Genomic DNA, 22,729 nt, shown 5'->3' with positions numbered 1-22,729 from the left:
TTAATGTTTATACTTGTGTTTTGCACTATGTTAGATTATAGCTAGCAAATAACTATGTTGCAAAAACAATTGGAAAACTTCACTGTTAAATTTGTCTACTGCTATAAAGCACATTGTTAGGGCAAAATGTTTATTTTTTGAGTTCTGAAGAAAGGAAGGAGATAACTAGTCCTGGGTTTTTTCTAGATGATGAGCCTCCTGAAAATCCAACTGACCTAGTTAGTCTGCCCTCACACTTAATGTTTGGATTTTCAGTGGATGAGTTTCCAAGATTTAAAAAAAAAAAAGTGAGGTTTCTTGTGTGTGGCTTTTTTCTGTAGTTTATTGATCTGAGGGTATAAGATGTAAAAGAATAAATTCCAATAGTTCATTTACTAGTATCTGCAAAGACCTGGCTTTAGGGTATAACCCAGCACTTACCTAACTTATGTGAATAGGTCAAGCTATTAGGGAGTATACATCCATTATTAAGATAAAACTGTGTTTTTAAAAAGTCTACAAAACAAGTTAATATGCATTTGGAGATTAAGATCTTAATTTGAAAAATCTCTTGATTTTATAAATAAGCATTTATCTAAACTTTTATGTAATTTAGGTTCATAAGATGAAATCAACTTATGTGGATGGACTACGAACGTGCATGAGAAAGGTAGAAATATAAAAAGTAGCATGTAAAATATGGTATTTCAAATAAATAATAAAAGTGTGAAATGACTGCAGTATTTACAGCTTAAGAACTCTTCTATATGGAAAATTATAAAGTATTTCTGTTTGATTTTGTAGTCCTGATTGCAGAGTGCTTTTATTACTAATAATTCCATTAAATAAAATTTAGATGTATGTATTCATCCTTTTCTTTTTGGGGGATTTTTACTTTACTTGACTACAGGGATTTATTTCCTCTACATGGAATCAGACAGGAACTGTGACTGGCAGACTTTCAGCCAAACATCCAGTAAGTGGGCCTATAAGAAGATATACATTTTAATTAGAATGTAATAATATTATTTATATAAAATATTACATACTCTTAACATATGACATGTTTGTTTTCATGTAAGTCTAGCAGTTGCCATATTGTATGTAAATGGTGGACAGAAAAAGCTTATTAAATGGGCGTTTTACTCTAGAACATTTATTTTCATGAATATCTTCTGTTATCTGTAGATCAGAATTTGATATTATCACCTGAAGTTTACCTGAAGTAGAGAGGTAGAATTGTGAGCCATGCACGCACCCTCTAGGCTTCTACTGAATACTTCTGTGTAATGAATTTCTGGTGTTCATGAACCACTCCTTGTAAAGGATCGGTGAGCCCTGGAAGGTACCCTTGGGATTATGGAAAGAAAGGAAGAACTGGAGCAAGACCAGAATTTGGCTTCAGGCCTCATAGCAGAGAAGGGCTAAGCTGGCTATCCTGTTGCCCTGGAAGTCTTGCCAGATGCTTATATGGCTGTGACATTTGGGCTCTTTGTACTTCCTCTCTTGTCTCTGGCTGTAGTGATCTCTATGTATGTACTTGTGGCTGGAATGTCTTTTATTTGACTTTCTGGACTGCTAGAGTATTTGTTTTTTGTTGTTTGTTTTTTTTTTTTTTGCCAAAGTGGCCTTTTTAAGGGCATATTTGAATATATTTTATTGTAACATTTTACTTGGAATTTAGGAAGCGTAGTGCCCTTTGACTGTAGGGACTGGCAAGGCCTTTTGTGCTCCACTTCTGTCACAGCCCATAGCTGTGTGGATGAGTGTGCAGGACCTGGTCTCGGAGGAGGCAGGGTTGAAGACTGCTTCAGGGCCTCAAGTCAAGGCATAGATGAGGGAACAGCAGTAGAAAAGTAGTGGCTGCCTACCTGTGGAAATGTTCTGTTTGGTTTAATCATGGCCTTTCTTAGCAAAGACCTGGCCCTGAGGGAGATGCAGAAGTGGGATTTGGCTCATGAAGGCTAGAGAGAATCTGTGAAGCCGTTGTCCTTTTAACTTGTGTATTATCATTTCTTATCCATGCAGGTTTGGGTACTGGTTATCTGTCTGTGCAGGTACTAGCCTTAAGCTTCATGGGTACAAATGGCATTAGAAGCTTTCTGCAGTCGTGGGAGAAAGGCCATGGTCTTCCACAGCTCTGTCTAGGAGTAGAGATGTTAGACATAACGGTTATGTTGTGACCACTTTGCATGGGTGGGCTCATGTGGCTCCTTGCAAGTCTTGACTGGTATGATGACTTTTGGAGTTCTGGCAGAAACCTGTCCTGGGAGGTTCTCATCCTCACAGTACTGGTGACTTCCTTAGCTCTTCTTTTACCTCCTTCACAGTTCAGGTTTCATTTGTATCTTTCTACCCTCATGGTACATATTTCCATACAATTTGTCATCAGACAATTTATAGGAAGTGCTTGTGCTTTTTGATGAGTAAAAAACAGTGTGTAGGATTCGGAACTAACAACGGAATGGAGGAGTGTTACTGCTTCTCCCGCTTCTCATGCACCCGGAAGGGGGAAAGTGACAGGACAGAATGGAAAAGAAGATCATGGAGGTCAGAGTCTGCTAAATATTCTGATGTGATGCACAGGCATTTACAAGTCAGAGCTGAACAGACAGCTGTCTTAACAACCGCATACAACACAAGGTGATCTTTGGCCCATCATGCTAAAAATGACATAAAATCTACTTTTCTTAAAGGTTGTTTTTCTCCAAAATAATGTTGCATTATTAGCATCCAGGGTTGCCTGAGGCTGGCTTTTCCTTATAAGGGAAAACATTGGCATGGCTTTTTTTATGTGAAATGTTTATGGAACTTATACCATCTGTTTCTGAATCATTTATTGATATAGAAGATATACTGCAGTGCCCAGTCACTTTACTAAGTGTTAAAGGATTGGGAAGATTCTTGCCAGAAATCATAAATCATAAATATTGTAGATATTTTTGCAGTTACTATGATGTTATGTCAAATTTTAGCTGAATATTTTCTGAGGTAGTTTATTTTTAGCTGTGTTTTAAAATGCTTTAAGGGGTAATTAAAGCAAAAGATAAGTGTAAATCAGATAAAGTGAGAATTCAAACAGAAAAAACATCCCATTTGCTGCAGCAGTTGTGGGAGATGGGGTTCCAAACAAAGGTTTCTTTATCTTTCATTTGTTTTGTAAAGGTAATGGATCTATCTGTCCTCTTTCCTTTAAGGCATTGAATGGAATCCAGGAGAGATTTACTTATAGGTGTAAGGGGAAATGACCAGACATTAGGTACAGAGCAGGATTTCTTTTTCAGATAAACTCTTCTGTGATCCTCTTTCAGACAAAACCATTTTTGGCTTTATGTGGGTTTCTCTCAATAGATAAGCTTATTCACATGAATTTTTAACTTCTGCATTGCACAGAAGTTTTGGGGGGGATTTCTTGGTAGAACTTTACTTCAGTGGCTCTCCATGTATACATCTATTTTAATTTAACTGTGCACTCCATTTCTTCTCATATGGTTTCTTCTACAATATGTGTGCTGCATTATTAATGCATTTTCCACAAAAACCGAAGTGTTCTATAATAATATAGTACATCGTTAAACAGGGACACGTTTGATATTGTAGTCTCCTGCTATAGCATTGTGACTGTCTATTTGCTACTCCATGAGGACCTGTGCATCTGAAACCTAAAAGTAAATATAAACCCTAAAATTCTTCAGTCAAATTGTTTTGTACTATATCCATAGGCTAGTTATTTTTTCCACTCTATAATGGATTACTTATGACTTAGGGGAAGTGAATTAGATTTATTATTTGAATATGTTATTTCTAATTAATTTTTGTGTAAATATATTAGTCTTGTCTACATTAGGATGCTCCCTTATTATAGATAACTTTCCTATTAAATATATTTATTACATTCGTAAAGACTTGTTTATGTTCTCCAAACCTACCTTGAAGTACCACTTTCCAGCCTCTTACCTTTTAAAGTAAAAATAAGTCGTGACAGAGGTGGAAAGGCATAAAGCCAATTAAGATCAAGCCTCTTTCAGAATGAATGGAGAGAAATCTTAACTCGAGATATAAAGATTGCATATAATTGGATGTTATAATTTGGTTTAGGATGTAAACTCCAGTGCTAGAATCAGATATTCTGTATTAAGGTTTCTTTCCTCCAGGCTTCTGCAGCAGAGAGAACTGAAATGCTACTGAGTTTACACTTCTGTACTTCAGAAGATGTTTGTATCATTAAACTAAAAAGCATAAAGTGGTGAGCTTCAGGGGGGATTTCCTTCCTTCTAATAACAAAAAGTTATGCTGAAGATAAATAAATTTTTTTTCCTTCTCAGACCAAGTGAAAAAAAAATAAAAGCATTCCTATTTCTCCCCAGGAAAAATGCTTTTACCAGCTTGTCTAAAAAGGCAAAGAAATAAAATAATTTAACCTGTCAATCAAAGAAGCATGTTAGGCTTTAATTTGGAAAGCAGGAGTGTAATTTGAAAGAGAAACTAATTAGGGTATGTTGAATGTTAATGTGCTCAAAGAAGGACTATAAAAAACCTGAAATACTGAATTTACTTCAGTCTCTCCAACAGATGTAAGTAATATTTTCTGATAGTGAATGCATGATAGAGAATTGCATGCGTGTTTATTAGAAAATGTGTGTTACTAATAGTGTTTGGAATATGAATAATAAATTACCCATGTGGTTTTCATTCTAATGGGAGAGACAATCTCTTGAAGTAGAGACCCCTCTGAGCAATTGCCATCAAAAACGAGTCTGTTCTGTCAATTAACTTAGCATACCAGTTTTTCTGATTATCCACACTGTATCTGCTTTACTTCCCTTCTGGGCTTTCTGGAGTGAACGGACTAATTCTCTCTGAGATAAAACTCAAATGTAGTTTTGGAATAGTTTGGGGATCATTTATGGACAGTGGGGACAAGAGGCTGCCTATTTGTCTCCCTTTCATAACACTATCCCGGCAGGTTTTAAATCCTTAGCATACTCACACACGCACACCAAACAAGGCAAACTGTCAGAATCGTGCTATAAAAACTATTGTGTCAGCTCTCAAATTTCAGACGTTTTGTCCCAGGCCTCATTAAGGCTACAGGCAGATCTGTGATACTGCCAATACTTTTTCTGAAGGCTTATAGTCTATAGTCACAATTGGATTCCAGCACAAACAGGATGTTCTACAAGGTATTTCAATAGTGGTGAGCTGCTGTACAAATTTAAGTGTCCTGTTTTTCCCCTGTCCTTTTGCTTCACAGCTTTTAGAAGGCTTTGGCAGAGCTGATGCAATGTAAGGAGCCAGACACCCAAGTCTGAGAGCAGGAATGTGATCACATCTTCCTTTTTTTAAAAAAAATGAACCAATGCCTTGGCTGCTTTTGAAACTGCACTATTAGGAATATAATTTTTGTAAACTTGTTTTCATACACTGTCCTACTGAAATGAATATTGACTTAAAATGGACAGACAGTATGGGTCTTACATTTACATTGATCTTAATTGAGTGTTTTTTCTATTTTTAAAAGAATGTTTATTGGAAAGCACTGGGGATAGAAACAAGTCAGACATATTACAGGTTCACATAAAACGTCTTGTCAAAAGTCTTTTATAATGTCATCTAGGCTAACAAAATCATATTTAGGTAAGTATGCTCTGATGTGGACTTCACTAAAATAATGGTAGGCTGTCTTAACAGAGATGAGAATGTCTATGCATTTTCTTGGACCTTTCTGTCAAAGCAATGTAGTGTCATATTTTCTAGTCAGTACAAACAACTATCACTCAGAGGAGCTGATATGCTATTAGAAAAAGTCAGAGCGTGCATGCCATTTGTTATGGTTGGTCTGTGTTCTCTGAGTATCTCTTGCGTTCAGAACCTATTTCTGTGCCATGTTTCCTTTCAGTATATTTGTTCCAATACTCTTGAGTCATATGCTGATTGTGACTGCACTAATAGCACTAAAATAGTATCTCATTTTATGAGTATTTAGAGTTTTGGTGTTTTTGCGATCTCTTTTGTTGTTGCTTTATTTTTTTAGAAGTATATTTTCGTGAAGGCTTTCGCATTTAAAGAAACTATTTACAATGTTGGAGACAGAAGTTTGCTATTTCCTCTCTTCCTTACTCATCACAGTTTTTGTTTTATGATAGGGAAATTTTACTTAAAAATGAGTGAATGAGCGTGTTGACAAGACTTTAGTTCAATTGCATCCATGATGAAAATTTACACTACATTAACATTACAATAGGATGTTCTTAGTTGTTGGTGTGACAACTACAGTATGAAAAGTTACTGTTGGTCGTATCATAACACTCATGTCTGATGCTCCAGAACATCATCATATTGATTTGATATCCAAATGCAGGAATCAGGTTTCTGCATCATAGGCCTTTGTTCTTTTAGCATCTCAAAAGTGCACATAGTATCCTTTTCTATGATACACGCAAGTCTTTGACATTCTCTGTAGTAGTGCCTCTGATTTGTATAAATTCATTATTCTCATGGTGAGTGTGGCGTATCCAGTACACAGACTACCTTTTATAGCATAATGTTTTCCAATTGGCTCAGTAAAGCTTGGAGCATCATCTGGGCTGTAATTCTGTAGTAACAAGAGCAGTTCAATCATGTACATAATGCTGCTTCTATTTGGGATTATCTTGGTATGTATAGTTTTTCTCTGTGTTATTTAAAGAAAGATAATGTGTAGCCAGTATGAATCTGCTTCTGTGCAGTAATCAACATACAAAATGCTTGCATTTTATTTATGCAGGATAAGATAGGGAGTCTGTCATTATTTCTTCTGGAAACTAAACATAAGCACAGAAATATATAGAGCAATTAAAGTTAACAGCTCAAAAATGAAAGATTCTCTACAACTCAGAAAAATATCAGCTGAAGTATTTTTAGCAGATTATGAAATACTGACTGTGGAGGCTGAATTCCTCCTTCACTCTCCTTTAGTTTCTGTCAAAAAGCTCCTCAGAGAATCTTAGACTTGTAGAAATGGGAGGAAAAAAAGTTCCTGTAAAACTTTCCTGTGCTAGAGAGATGATGGCACTGCATATTTCCATTTGTTTCACTAAAATTCAAAAATAACTACATCTCAATACACTATGTATAAATTAAATTCTCAGCACTTGAGTGCTTACTGCTGTTGAGTGGGCTTTGTTAAGGTAGGTGGTTATATGCTGATTTATTTTATCCTTTGAATGGCCTTTGCCAGTGATGTTTTGGTAGAAGCTGGAGGCAGAAGCCAAAGCTATGCACTGATCATGTTTTAGAACTCCATACTGGAATATAGCTAGTGCTACTGCCAGGTTATTTTTCTCTAATATGAATGTGACTGGAGGACATAGCTAACAAGAACAAAATTAGTGTCATCATTGATCAAAACAAGTGGGTTTTTTAGCTATGTAGCTTTCACTACCTTACAAATTTAAAGGTGTTTTAAAATGAAGTAATTATAGTAATATCTATTACTTAGAGTATTCTGGTACAGGAGTTAATCTGTACACTGTGTTGTGTCTCTTGGAATTTTATGAAGTCTGGTTCCATGTAATTGTAAAATAGTTTAAGAGCAATGTTAGCATGGTATTTTGGTTACAAGAAACAAGTAGTGCTATTCACTTGTCTGTCACAATCTTTGTTCTTCCTCTGTTTATCCACACAAATTTCAAGTCCTGGCTGAGCACTTCTCTTATGCCCGAGACTGGCATACGTTGGCATCCCCTGAAGTCTCAACGTGGTCACAGTCATTGTACCTCTGTACTGAGGAGTCTAATAGAGCCCATGTCCTACTGAGTTCATTCTCACTGTCCTTATCCGTAAGACAGTTGCTCAGATTGAATCTTCAGCAATGTGCAGAAACACATGTGTGATCTTTATATTAGTTTAAATATTTGTGTGCCTATTTATTACGAAGTTGACTGTTGGTACTTCTTGTGAGTTCATTAAGATTTTAGGAATTCTGCTTGAAGATTTTTTTATTCTTCATATGAAGTATTCCATTAGTGGGATTTTTAGATATACGCTTTTAGGAAATACTCAAAGCCTGGAGACGTATGTTCCAAGAGAACAATTTTAAAAAAAAGTAAATTTCAGGCACACTAATTATGTCTAGTCTTATAAGCTCTCAAAAGTGAGAGGTGTTAGCGTATCCCTCTAATGGCTGAATTCCTTTTTGCAAGGACAAAATACAGTCTCATTCTGATCTCAGCATAGGTTTCATTATGTTTTAACGTAACGAAAGTATTTAAATAGTTTATTTTGCTATACAGTGTTCTTCTACTGTACGTTGTTCTTCTCCCATTCTGTATCTCAGTCAGCAAAAAATTACTTCAAAAAGTATAAGAGTTCTGACAAGACAAAAAATGGAGGAGACAGAAATGAAAAATGATAAAAAGAGAATGGATTATAGGGGAAGATCAAAAGTTAGGTACAGCAAAAGAGTCATCTTGTCTTGAATGGTCCAGTTTTCAGACAGTACTGATTTTCAAAAGCTTTGTCGTTGTAATCTCAAAGAACTTCAGGAAAATTATCTCTGTAGCTCTACATCCCTATTACATTCAGCTTCCTCTGCTGTGACAGTTCTTTTTTTCTGTGTCAATGAGTGGAAAATTTCCCAATTTTTTATTTCCTCAGCATCCTTTCATAAAACCTCTGGAAATTTCACCTAGAGTTTTGAAGATGGATGCACTTTCTCAGGTTTGGAACAGTAACAACAAAAAAAAATTTTGGTTTATATAGGGTCACTGAAGATAGGCAGAATAACACAGAGGTCATCTTGCTGACTCCCACATGGCCTTGTTGTCCTTAGTTCTCCTGTACTAACATGATCATTTGTTGGCTGTGGCTCTTAGGAACTTATGGTTAAGGACCACTTCTATCAAATCAAGAATTGTCCTTTCCTCACTGGGAACGAAGGAAGAGACATTGGTTATTTAGGTTTTCTTTAACTCCTTCAATCAGTCTCCTGTTCACAGTCTTTCGTAGCCTTGTAAGAGGAATTCTCTAACATATGCTCAGTAGATTCCTCGGTATGTGGAAGAATCTTGTTTGAGATGCTAAATGTTACCCTTTTGTAAGAAAACATCTTTTTTTTTTGGAAAGTAAATTCCTCCAATCTGGAGATCTTGTCATTTTTCATGTGTTTGAAGGTCTAGTGTTTGTACCTTTGGGCAGTATTCCCTTGACACTGTTTACTTTAAAGCTATAATGTACAGCTAATATACGACTAGTACAATATTTACTAGCTACAACTGCCACTCAAAGGGTTGTTATCTCTATGCCTTAGCACTGTTTTTTCACCAAAACCAAATCATGTTGTCTTGGAGTTCATCCCAGAGTTTAATAGCCTCCCATATTAATGAACGTTAGTTTAACAGAGCTTCTCTTCTGTGTATAACTTTCTTTCAGGAAAATGAAATTAGATAAGTAATTAAATTTAATCAGTTTATATATGGGAAACAAAAGCAGTCTTAGTCTTTTTGAAAGGTGCGTAGAGCTGCATATATACAAAATCCCTTGCCTGCTGTGTAAAAGGTTAGTAATCTGTCAGTACATAGTGAAGCGTCTGGGCTGAGCCCATGATTTGACAAAATAATTTGTCACAGAACATGTCAAATCAATGTTAGCAAAATTAAATATTTTTTGTTATTTTAGAAATCACTCATTGAGTCCTTTTTCATGTGCTGCTACATTATTACCTGAGGTCACTGCCAGGTCTAAATTTCAAAGAATATGGCAAAAATAGGATCAGTCATAGAAAATCAAATACACTATTCTTATGGCCAATTCTCTAAATTACGAAGTCAATATCTTTGGTTGCCCTTTTCTTCTTCCCTTGTATTCACTTTGAAAGCTGCTTAAGCATGGCTTCACCAAGGGGAAGCCATGCTTAACCAACTTGATAGCCTTTTATGAGGACATAACCCGGTGGATAGATGATGGTAAAGCTGTGGATGTGGTCTATCTTGATTTCAGTAAAGCGTTTGACACTGTCTCCCACAGCATCCTCGCAGCTAAACTGAGGAAGTGTGGTCTGGATGATCGGGTAGTGAAGTGGATTGTGAACTGGCTGAAGGAAAGAAGCCAGAGAGTGGTGGTCAATGGGACAGAGTCCAGTTGGAGGCCTGTGTCTAGCGGAGTCCCTCAAGGGTCGGGTCGGTACTGGGACCAGTTCTATGCAATATATTCATTAATGACTTGGATGAGGGATTAGAGTGCACTGTCAGCAAGTTCGCTGATGACACAAAACTGGGAGGAGTGGCTGATGCGCCGGAAGGCTGCGCAGCCATTCAGAGAGACCTGGACAGGCTGGAGAGTTGGGCAGGGAGAAATTTAATGAAATATAACAAGGGCAAGTGTAGAGTCCTGCATGTGGGCAAGAACAACCCCATGTACCAGTACAAGTTGGGGACAGACCTGTTGGAGACCAGCGTAGGGGAAAGGGACCTGGGGGTCCTAGTGGACAGCAGGATGACCATGAGCCAGCAGTGTGCCCTTGTGGCCAAGAAGGCCAATGGCATCCTGGGGTGTATTAGAAGGGGTGTAGTTAGCAGGTCAAGAGAGCTTCTCCTCCCCCTCTACTCTGCCCTGGTGAGGCCGCATCTGGAATATTGTGTCCAGTTCTGGGCCCCTCAGTGCAAGAAGGACAGGGAACTGCTAGAGAGAGTCCAGCGCAGAGCCACGAAGATGATTACGGGGGTGGAACATCTCCCTTATGAGGAGCGGCTGAGGGAGCTGGGTCTCTTTAGCTTAGAGAAGAGGAGACTGAGGGGTGACCTCATTAATGTTTATAAATATGTAAAGGGCAAGTGTCATGAGGATGGAGCCAGGCTCTTCTCAGTGACATCCCTTGACAGGACAAGGGGCAATGGGTGCAAGCTGGAACACAGGAGGTTCCACATAAATATGAGGAAAAACTTCTTTACGGTGAGGGTGACCGAACACTGGAACAGGCTGCCCAGAGAGGTTGTGGAGTCTCCTTCTCTGGAGACATTCAAAACCCGCCCGGACGCATTCCTGTGTGATATGGTCTAGGCAATCCTGCTCCGGCAGGGGGATTGGACTAGATGATCTTTCGAGGTCCCTTCCAATCCCTAACATTCTGTGATTCTGTGATTAAGCTTGTGGGAAGGTGAACAATTACTTCTGCCACTTGACTGATATCTAAAACCTTGATAATTCTGTGCTGCTGGGTAAGGCAAGAGGAGAGTGCATTACCTTTGGATGGTAGTTCACTGCTGAAAAACAGTAACTAGTACAAAAATTAAGAAATCCTTTACCAGAAGTCTGTATGATTCTGTGCTTTTTGACAAGTAAAATAGATGCCTTAAACTTTTAACTGGCCACTAGGTGGCAATTGCAGACAAGTCAAAATTTGCTTAGGAATGCTTGTACACATACATACCAGGCTGGTATTGCTGTGGTGACCTTGTTCATTTTCATATTTTCTCTATTTATTGAGCTACATGCTGTATTTTAAAAATTAGGTCTTTGGACTGTCTTGAAATTGTGTATCATATAGAAGTCACAGCAAATAACTATTTATTCCTTTACAATAATTAATAAATGCTGCTATGGACAATAATTAAATATGACAATTTTCCAAAAGACAAATCATGAAGGTTGAGGGTTTTTTTCTGCTGTGTATTTTCTCATGAGTGAGTTGCCACCAACTTTGGAGGTGACAGACAAATTCATTGAATTTAATGTTGTGAGTGCCCTCAGGACTCAAAGTTTTGTTATTCTGCATTGCAAGAATACTACTTTGGGCAGGTTTGGCACTACTTTGGCACAGATTTTCCTCACTATTTCTCCAGCAGCTTTGGCCTTTAACAAAGGAGCAAGCAGAGTGCTGACGGTTAGGGAAGTAGCTCACTGAACCTGTGCTTACATTTCTTCTTAAATTGATTAACTGAGCTATGAGAGCACAATTTATCAATAGAGCAAGAAAAGGCAACTGAAAAAGAAGGAAAAGGAGTGAGAAAATTTTGAAGAAGCAAATAAACAGGGGGGAAAAATTCACTGCAAGAATAAAAAGAAAAAAAGTAATTAGACATATAGAATATAAAGCTCAAAGCAGTTGTCATCTACCTATCTAGTATCATTGTAATGAAGTCTGATCTTACAGAACAAAGTATTACTTCTGCTCCAGAAGTAATACAATGCTAGTCGTCAAACAGATGCCATGAATGTAAAAGCTTACTTTGTGTTTCGTTGTGTAGACCTGAGTTCTTGTTCAAAGAGAACAGTTGTGGCCTAATTATTTTTTTAAACTTTCTGGAGAAGAAGATCCTAAGAGAAACTCCAGAAACTTTTGGATTTACAATCTTTAATTCAGCAAGACTAACTGCTAGGTCCTGCACTTGGGCCACAACCCCATGCAATGCTACAGGCTTGGGGAGGAGTGGCTGGAAAGATGCCTGGAGGAAAAGGACCAGGCTGTGTTGGTCAACAGCTGGCTGAATATGAGCCAGCAGTGTGCCCAGGTGGCCAAGAAGGCCAACAGCATCCTGGCTTGTATCAGAAATAGTGTGGCCAGCAGGACTAGGGCAGGGATAGTCCCCCTGTACTCAGCACTGGTGAGGCCGCACCTCAAGTATTGTGTTCAGTTTTGGGCCCCTCACTACAGGAAAGGCATTAAGGTGCTGGAGAGAGTCCAAAGAAGGGCAATGAAGCTGGTGAAGGGTCTGGAGAACAAGTGTTATGAGGAGCGGCTGAGAGAACTGGGGCTGTTTAGCCTGGAGAAAAGGAGGCTGAGGGGAGACCTTATTGCTGTATACAAGTACCTGAAAGGAAGTTGTAGCGAGGTGGCTGTCAGTCTCTTCAACGGCCTCAGGTTGCACCAGGGGAGGTTTAGATTGGAGATCAGGAAAAATTTCTTCACGGAAAGGGTTGTCAAGCATTGGAACAGGCTGCCCAAGGAAGTGGTGCAGTCACCATCCCTGGAGGTATTTAAAAGATGTGTAGGTGGCATTCTGAGCAGAGGGGAGGGATCACCTGTTTTGACCTGCTTGTGACACTCATCCTGATGCAGCCGAGGATGCTGTTGGCCTTCCTAGGTGCAAAGGCTTTTTGCTGGTTCATGTTCAACTTGTTTTTCACCAGGATCCACAGATCCTTTTCTGCAAAGCTGCTTTCCAGACTGTAAACTCTGAGATCCTGATAGCCCATTTCTCCAGGCTCTTGAGGTCCCTCTGGATCACAGAGCAGACATCTGATGTATCAACCACTCCTCCCAGTTTTGGGTTGTCTGCTATCTTGCTGAGGTTGTACTCAGTCCTGTTATCCAGGTCGTTAATGGAGGTGTTGAGCAGTATTGGCCACTGGGATACTCCACTAGCGCCTGGTCTCCAGCTGGTCTTTGTGCCACATCGCTCACTTTGAATCTGGCAGTTCAGCCAGTTTTCAGTCCACCTCACTGTCCAGTTATCTAGCTTGTACTTCATCAGCTTGTCTATGAGGCTTTTATGAGAGAATGTTTTGACAGCCTTGCTAAAGTCAAGGTAAACAACATCTGCTCTCCTTTCATCCACCGAGCTAGTCACTACATCGCAGGTGGCTATCGTTGGTTGAGCATGATTTCCCCTTTGTAAATCTATGCTGACTACCCCAGATCATCTTCTTGACTTTAATATATTTGCGAATGTTTTCCAGGATTGTTGCTCCATCACCTTCCCAGAAATAGAGGAGAGGCTGATTGGGCTGTAGTTTTCTGCATCCTTCTTCTTGCCCTCCTGGAAGAAAGGAGCGACACTTGCTTTCTTCTAGCACTCAGGAGCCTCCCCTGATCATCACAGCCTTTCAAACATAATTGAAACTGGGACCTTGGTTTCATCTATCCTTGTATCCATTGGAACCTCTGGACATGAATTTTGGATTGTGTTGTTTTTTTATATGGATCTTTAAATGTTTTTTTAATCAATGCTAGGATTTTCTTGTTAATCATGCCCTAGAATAGCTTGATTCCCTCCTCCCCCACCCCGAAACAACGAAGATAAGTATTAATAGTTAATTTTCACAACCGGCTTTTCTATCACACTGCTTCAAGTATATTCCTTCTTGTCTGTTGGACCGTAATTGTTCAGAGAGAGCAATTTTTTTTCTCTAGAACTTCTAACAAGATGTGGATGCCCTTTTCTAACAATAAGGGTAAAATTCAGATTGAACAGTGAAGGTTTTGCAGAAATATACTTGAAATAAATACATAAAAGTAAAAATACAAGCTGTATTATGTAGTCCAAGGTGGTAATAGTCATTTACCAAAGCCACATCAATCTTCCACATTTGATACAATAAAACTGTCACCTAATTTTCAACTCAAAGGAAAGCTTTCCATTTGTAAGACTCTTCTGAGATTGTGTCCTTATTTCTCCATCCTTTTAAATATCTATGGTAAATCTATCTCATCAAGTTTGATAATCTAAATCTCAGAAAACATCATCTCCAGGGGAATCTTAGGTCAACTTGTTGTAAGTATGTGTCATATATAGATAGATTGAACTACCCACTGGAGATTCCTATCTTCATCTACTGACTATAGAGGAATTCTAGACAGCTAGTTTAGACCAATGACTAGCCTAAAGACATCTAAAATTAGACGAGAAGACTCTATTAAGCTATTCCAATAGTTTAAAGATGAGCATTGCCACTTTCATGTTTCTTGAGTTACTTCTTTTCTGAAGATTTATTCAAATTACGAGTTGTTAACTAATTTATAAGTGAAAGTACATTTGCAACTTGCAATTACTTGCTAGTGTTTTTCAGAATTATTAGTAACACTTCTAAAATTGCGTTAAAAGCAGACTTTCTGCATATGCTGTCAGTGAAAACAAGATGGCAATACAGTGATTTATTTTTACTGTTGTTGATAGATTTTGAAACAAATTTTTACTTATTTCACTTTGTTCAGGATTTTGAAGCTAAAGAGTTAAGGAACAATAAATAGTGAGAGTAACTATAAACAAACAACTCTTTAACCTGTGCTGGAGGTTATCTTATTAAGTACATGTCAATACCAGTACAGAGCCCAATGAAAAGTCCATACAGTGATCTCTACCATGAAAATGATTCAAGTCAGAATTATAATGTTGTGATTTTGTTTTTTAAATGTGTAAAATCAGGCTCCCACATTCACATCCAGGTACATAATAAAGGACTTAATTTTGTAAACTTCTGAGGATCTTCCATGGCCACTTAAACTGCCTGTTATTCATACGAACAAGCACTGATCCTCCTCAACTTGGTATCGATAGAAATTGATAGTTATCAATAGAAATGTTAGTTTTGTGCACAGATTAAATAACCACTTATTTCAAAGTATGGTTAATAGCCTTACAATAAGCATTGCCACACCTGAATTTTTAAATGTTTCTAGAAACTGAAGAGCAAGATATTAAAGATGTCAAGTGTTTCTTCTGGGTCAAACTTCATATTGATGTATTGAGAGCAGTGTTCCTAGTTTACCCATGCTGTGAAAATATTATCTATATTATGTAGTAGTTTCCTATCTTTCTCTCCGTGTATGGTGCTCTGGTGAGTGTTCAACTTTAATAACTTTAATTGTAGATCTTTAAGGGTGATACTAAGACTAGAAATGATACTGTTCTGTTTTGGGGATTTTGTTCTTTTGATTCTGCTTTATATTTAAATAGCTTTTGCAGTCTGATTACATCCGTCTTAAGTTTAAAATAACAATTTTTAGTTCAAAATTGCATAGAAAATGATCATTCTGATTTAGAAATTATATAGCACTATTCCCATCTCCTGAATTCAGGGCTTTACATAATATTAGTATGTTCATCTAATTCCTGAACCACTTGCAAATTGGTTGCGTGGAATGATGAAAATTGAGCTTGATACACATTATGTCTTGTCATGTGTTAGCTTTCTAGATGAAGAGACATAATAACATAAAATAACAGAAGGAAACTATTGTCTGTCATATTTCATGCTTTACTGGAGGTGTATGAGCACAGGTCTTTAAAGAAAAATCTTCTGATATTCCTGGTCCTGCATGTTTGTTGATAAACTTAGTTCTCACTTTCAACCTTGACTGATGTGCTGTAGTTAATAAAGAGCTCACTCTTTATTTTATCAAGCATTTAAAAAAAGTGGGAATAGATATTAGAAAAATTTCTAGAGGCTGAGGAAGAATCTGTTCCCTTCGCTTAAGGCAGGGTTCACATGCATTCTTTTCTTGAAAGTAACACACCATATCTAAAAAAATACAGATTAAAATAAGAAGAAAATTATTTTTCTAGGGTTATGAATTATGTTCTATGGTGCACCCAGAGATTAGGATTTGGAAAGGTTGCCAGTGAGAAGTCGTTCTTACAAGCTTCCAGTTTTCAAGGAAGAGCAAATATTCAAAAGTATCTGTAGTTACAGAAGTGTGAAGGTTCCTTTGAAAGGCAAAGTGGTTAATCATCTTCTTATATGGGAATAACTTGTTGGCATTAGTATCACTAATGTTCTTATGCTGCTTATAAACTGTTCATAAACATGTTTTCATAAACTTTAACTTACTAAGCATTTTTATTATTTGTAGAACATTCAAGGTATCTCTAAACATCCAGTTAGAATTACAAAGAAACAGTACATAAAAGGTAAACTATGTTTTTATTTACATGAAAAAGAAATTTTATCTAATTATTTTACTGAGTTATATTATATTTTAAAGCAGACCAATAGCTCCAGCATTAAAGAATAGAATAGATTATTGATGCTTAGTTATACATTATCATTTAAACTAATTTTTGCTGATTGTTCCTGCAAAAAATTTGCTGTTTCCTTACTGATCTGAATAGTCACAAACTTTTAGATTTTTTTGTTTCCCTCTACTATCTCACTGTTCCTTTTTCCAGATGAAATTATGCATCTTAACTCATTAAATATCCTAGGGATGATTTTGTATGCATTCAGCTCATAAGGCTTTTCCTGAGGAGACGTTAAAGCTGGGTCACTTTAATCAAACTCACAACTAAACACCAATAGTTAGTCAGATGTGTTGTTTTTGATAACAGAAGCAAATTTAAGGCAGGTGATTCAGAGAGAATTAAAGTCAAGTCTAGAAAAGCATGACCCAAGTGATAAAGAGAGAAATCCACAATAGCAGACTCGAATATGAGAGAGAGATTTGCCAACATAAACTCTCCTTGAACGCCTATAGCCATAGCTGGGAAGTGCTGCTCATTTGTTGCACTTGGTTCTCAGGTAAGGGTAGGCTTGTTTTTTCACAGCTATTCCCTCCCTGAGTTTGAAATAATACAGATCATAAAACAGGAGTCTGTTGAAGACAACGTAAAACTTTGACAGCAGATTTATTTTATTTACCTGTTTCATTTCTGTAAGTATTTTTTAAAAGTTATAAAAAAAATATGTGAGCAGTGGATGTGTAAACCTGAGCTGCTGTGCATAAGTGTGGCACATGGGCCTTTCTGGAAACAGTCCAATCAATTTTGTTAATGATTTTATAATATATGCTTCTCAAAAAGGTATTTCTAAGTTTATCATCCCTTTGTCAAGATATACTTATTTTTTCCACTTTTATGCTGACCAGATTAATTCTGTTCTATTTCAAACCACCATCCCTTTCTACACCAGACAAGTGATATTTCCAGGATACACTGAGTTTCTGATGCCTTGTCAATCTACATTACTGTTTTGTGATATTATAGGGCATTTCTGTCATTAGAATTTGGATGCCTATATCAGCTGTATGTTCTCAATATTGTATTCCCCTACCACCTGTAACTCAGAATTTGGTTATTAACACATTACTGCAGCATGTTCAAAGATAAGAAAATATATTTTTTAGTTCATCTCTATAGACCCTTCCTTATCTGAATGCCTCCTTTATTAAGTGATCTGTGAATAATGTTAGTTATTGTAGATATTTGTTAGCTAATGCTTTGGGAAGGGTTTGGTTATGAAAAAGGAAGAGAAGTGGTACTGCAAGGATGGCAGGGATAAAGATGTTGTACATGACTGATAGAGTGAAATAATTGTGATGCTGGCAGATGGTGCTCTGCTAGGTTGCTTACATTGCCATTTGTGTGGGTTTAGTTGTTTACGACCTCCTATAATGCAACGCAATATTTTTCGATTGGGGTTTGGGACTTAAATGTCTGTCTCCTCTCTAGGAAAAGAAGAGGAAATAGTAACCATTTCCCCAAGAACATTGTTTGTTTCAAAAACAGGACATACATTTTTAGCTGCAGGTAAGATAGTATGTATATTATTCTCATACATATTAATGTTCGCAGTTCTGTCATCTCTTTTTCCCCTCTCCTTTGCATGACAAGTTTTACAAGGCTGTCACATCCCTTAGTATCAACTAATATTGTTATATGATGTATACTCCTTAGTGTGCTTTGGAAGTGGATGATATGTAAGCCCTGTCAGTAGAAAGAAAGAGCTAATAAGATTAATTGACACCTGAGATAATGAAGGAATCAGACACCTTGTGATCTGTAGCTGGAACGTAACTTCTTCAGGATGAGCCTCTTACAGGCATCTAGTTTTTTTGAGCGTGAGGAAACGACTGAGCAGTCCAAGCTTGCGTTTTTAATTTGTGATAGTTTGGTTAAAATGCAGGTATATATTTTTTTTAGAGCAATAGATTTATTTTAACACTCTGTTTTGTAGATTTTTCCCATATTGAGTTAAGGATCCTTGCTGACTTATCATCTGAACCAGAACTTTTGAAACTGTTCCAAGAACCTGAAACCACCGATATCTTTTCCACACTGGCTTCTCAGTGGTAAATGTTGCATTTTTTTGATAGTATTTAGACAAAATAGTAAGAATAACTGGAACTATTGTATTGCTGCATAGTGATAACAAAAGACAGTATTTTGCTATAGTATCTATTGTTAATACTGTTTTAACACCGTGAATTGTAATTGCTGTTTGTCTTTCTGAGCCTTTTCTTCTCCACTGTGGTAATTACCATATGTCAAAATGTTGCAATCCAACTGACCAGTATGAGCCTTGTGACTAAAGCTGGTGCAATAATATATTGTGAACCGTGCATGCTGATAACTTTTTCACTCTATTATTGTTCACCAATTCTTTTTAAAAATCCAGAGCAGCAGTTAAATAGGTTATCCATCTGAAAAATTGCAGAACAACTTTTCTTGGTAAAAGTATAAGCATTTTTGAAACCTGCTTGGTTATCCAGTAGAAGTATTGGAATCAAATTACATATCTACAAGAAACAGAGACTAGAGCTCATGGGATTCCTTTGATATCGTAGGGTTTAGTACTTCCATCTTCTGATGGATGATGTGATACTTGGAAAAAATGGTACTTCATTAATTAAAAATATTTCTTATTGCCATTCCCAGATTATTATTTACTGATCTCTTCAGCATGCAGATCAAAAGGTTAGCTATCAGAAAAGATGGAATATTAGTTACTTAGCTGTTTGAAGGTATTTGTTATTACTGTTTGTATCATGGTGATGCCTAAAAATCTTGCTTGAGACGGGGACTCCCCTTGTCCTCAAAAGTGCATGAGCATTCAATAAGTGACAGGATAAATGTCAAGAAGCTTAGTTTGAACAGGTAGGTCAGAAAAAGATTGAATAAAATGCTGTAACATATAAGCAGATTGAACAGAATGATGCCATGTAAATGTCATGCAATTTTCATATTTTCTCTTTGTTCCTCTCTCTCTTTTAATCTTTTATCTCCACTTTTGTTAGAAGATTGTTAGGTGAAAATGAAAGCAAAAATAGATACGATGAATTCATCAGTCCTGATCTAGCTCAATTCCTATCCTACAGTTTCTAAATTTTTTGCAGGCATAGCCTTCCCAACCACAGTATTTCCTACTCACTGCAATGTTTGCTAATACACTCTGAAGTAGTACAAAGAAACAAAGTGGAGCTCAAATTATAATTATCCTGCTACCAACAACTGAATCAGTGCTTGAGGCATGTGCATTCTGGGAGAACACAACTCAAGGTCACAAACATCCCAATGAACATAGCTATGGAAAGATCACCTTTCTCTTTAGAGTTGCTTAGAAGCTTCTATTGATATTATAAAAAATTCTTAGCTCTAACATGATATCACTGGAACCTCGTGATGGAGTTAAATCCTTATTTTAGTTTGGAGGTATATTGCAAATGTATGCATGAAGATGAGTCAAATTTTGTCTCAACTCCAGGCAAGGCTCCAGAAATACCATTCTATTCAGCAGCCTCACAGCTCTTGGCAGCCGTCAACCTCTTATAGTTACTACACAGTAAGTTTAAATTTAATGAAATATTACAGGCAAATATTTTTATCAGACAGAAGTGTCATGGTATGTCTGCAAAATCATTACATAATGATTCTGCTGACTCTTCTTTTAAGCTTCAGGAAAGCTAATGCTTGGAAGTAACTTTCTATTGAATCTATTATATGACTTATTAATTACAGAAACACGAAAGGTGTGTTTAATCTTATCTAACCTTGGATATCTGTTATATACCTGGAAAGATTCATTTGACCTATTGTTGATGTCCCCTGTGGAATAAGATCAATGACACATTAGAAGTGTTGACTTCTCACCTTTGAGAAGAAAGTAGGTCTGGGGTGGCCAGCTCAAGTGTAGACATCTCTGTCTGTTCTGACAAATTCATCTCCTCCTATTGGATCAGTTCCTAGTGAACTCATCTTGGGATTTGGAATTTTGTTCTTAATTTATTTAGCACCAAAGAGAAGACATAAAATCACAAGCTTCACAGATACTTTCCCTTTCCAGATACTTGTTCATCTCTTATAGTCCACTATTTATAAATGAAAATCTGTAGGGCAATGTCTAGGTTTAAAGCCGGGCTGGCTATTAAATGGATGGCAGATGCTCTCTATTAACCCTTTCCTCCTCCCAGAAGGGGAAAGGAAAAGAGAAAAGGGAGAGAGACTTACACGTTGGAAAGTTAAAACAGTTTTAATATACTCTTTTTCATTGTTATTGTTTAATAATAGTAATAGAAATAATTAAATATATACAAAACCAAGATTGAGCTTCCCTTATGACAATCATGTCTCCACTGGCACTGCAGGGCAGGCTCCGGGAAATCCCGGACTGGATTCAGCAGCAGACCAGGAACTGAATTCAGGAATGCACAGATTGGGATCAAAGGCAGGAGAAAAATGGAGAGAGAAGAGGGGGTGACCCTCATGATCCCTCAGCTTTAAACTGAGAATGACATGTATGGGATCTCCTGATTTTCTATGGGTCTTAATCCTTTAAAATCTGTGCAAGTGATATACCAAGTGGCATACCAAATGTTTTACTCTGTTCGAAGGAATTGCACATTGTTGCTATTTGTAAATATTTTCTAACATGTTTGGGACAATTGGAAAACCTTGACAAAGAAGGTTTTTCCTCTAAGAGATCTATAAAGAAAAAAAATTAAGTTAATGTCAGTGTCTGATAGCATTCCAGCTTCTGAATGCATGTCAGTTGGTATCTTTTAGCAGGTTTTCTGCATCTAAAAATCCTTAGACTAATCAATATTAAATCATAAATAGTAAAGAATATATTATTGGACAAAAATCTGAGCCACACTCCAGAGTCCAGCCAAGTTTTATACCAGTTTATTCACTTCTTTTTTACTAAGCGTCATGGCTTCTCCACTGAAATGTACCTCTGTTCCTTAGCTGTCCTTCAGGCTAAAGCCTTCTATCTGAAATCCAACCTTTTGAAAAACCTTTACAGGCTTTTTACAGCATTTGGCAACAAATACCCATGGTGGACAGTTTCTGCAAAGAGGTTACCTATATGAGTTTCTGATTGAATTAAGATCTCTTATGTATAAAAGCTTTCCTTTCATAATTTGGTTAGACATGCTCTACCATGACTCAGTCTATCTCTGGGACCTTAGAGATGAGTCTCTCTTGGAAACCTGTTGGATGCATGTTTCTATTAAACATCGTTCATACGGAATCTTTACACTGGTCAACAGTGCAGTGTAGACATGCATAAGTATGTGTCAACCCAAACTATGTCTATACATCACAGCAAAAGGCTGGATGGAGGTACTAACTTCCATGCTAAAATTCAGTGTCATGTGCAACACCATACCCAACCCAATAAATGTAGCTGAGAGACAATCCTTTCTGCAGGACTAGGCTGTAATCTTGTGCTCCTATGGCTAGCTTACAGAGATAGCTCATTTCAGAAGTAACACAGCCTCCACCAGTCTGGGCTTCCCTGCATTATGCTTAACTGTTTGCTGTAGATACTGTAGGTACTGCTTGCTTGTTTTTTTAGTATTGTGTGTTCTGTTTGACAGAACTGTCTTGAAATTGCTATTCAGCTAAAACTCTCAGAAGCTGGTGTTCACTAGTCACTTAATGCGAGTTTCTGGGTAATGTGCCTGGTCACGTGTTTTATCTTTAAAGTGTTTTTTTCACATGGGAATAAAGTTCCGTGGAATTTATTTTATTCCATGGAATTCACGGAATAAAATAAAAATGGTCTGTTGGCCACTTTGCAATAGATTTACCTCTGTTGGCTGTTTTTGTCAGTGAAAAGTCCAAGCTCATCTCTGCCTTGTACATTCAATATATTTTTCTGGTCATCTAACATAGTTACCCCTACTGAAATTATGAGGATAGAAATAGATTTTAATGTTCACTTGTATATGCTTAGTACTATTCCTACTCTTATCCTATCCTGTCTGTAACGATGATCATATGCTATTACCAACATTATAGCGAATACTGTGTTGTGGCCGATGAAGAGTAAGCCT

The 22,729-nt window shown here is 37.2% G+C and overlaps 1 protein-coding gene across 1 annotated transcript in view; it reads left to right on the top strand.

Moving 5' to 3' along the window:
• Nucleotides 1-22,729, top strand: part of POLN (DNA polymerase nu) — a 110,983-nt gene that overhangs the window by 29,964 nt on the left and 58,290 nt on the right. Inside the window, exons 13-17 of the mRNA XM_068403540.1 lie at nucleotides 596-649; nucleotides 890-955; nucleotides 16,529-16,586; nucleotides 18,123-18,200; nucleotides 18,628-18,742. Coding sequence (XP_068259641.1) covers nucleotides 596-649; nucleotides 890-955; nucleotides 16,529-16,586; nucleotides 18,123-18,200; nucleotides 18,628-18,742 — 371 coding nt within the window. The remainder of the gene's footprint in view (nucleotides 1-595; nucleotides 650-889; nucleotides 956-16,528; nucleotides 16,587-18,122; nucleotides 18,201-18,627; nucleotides 18,743-22,729) is intronic.

Source organism: Nyctibius grandis, chromosome 6, assembly GCF_013368605.1.
Source record: "Nyctibius grandis isolate bNycGra1 chromosome 6, bNycGra1.pri, whole genome shotgun sequence".
In the NCBI taxonomy this organism is placed as follows: Eukaryota; Metazoa; Chordata; class Aves; order Nyctibiiformes; family Nyctibiidae; genus Nyctibius; species Nyctibius grandis.
Note: the sequence above shows the minus strand (reverse complement) of the source record. Positions and strands in the feature narration are given on the sequence as shown.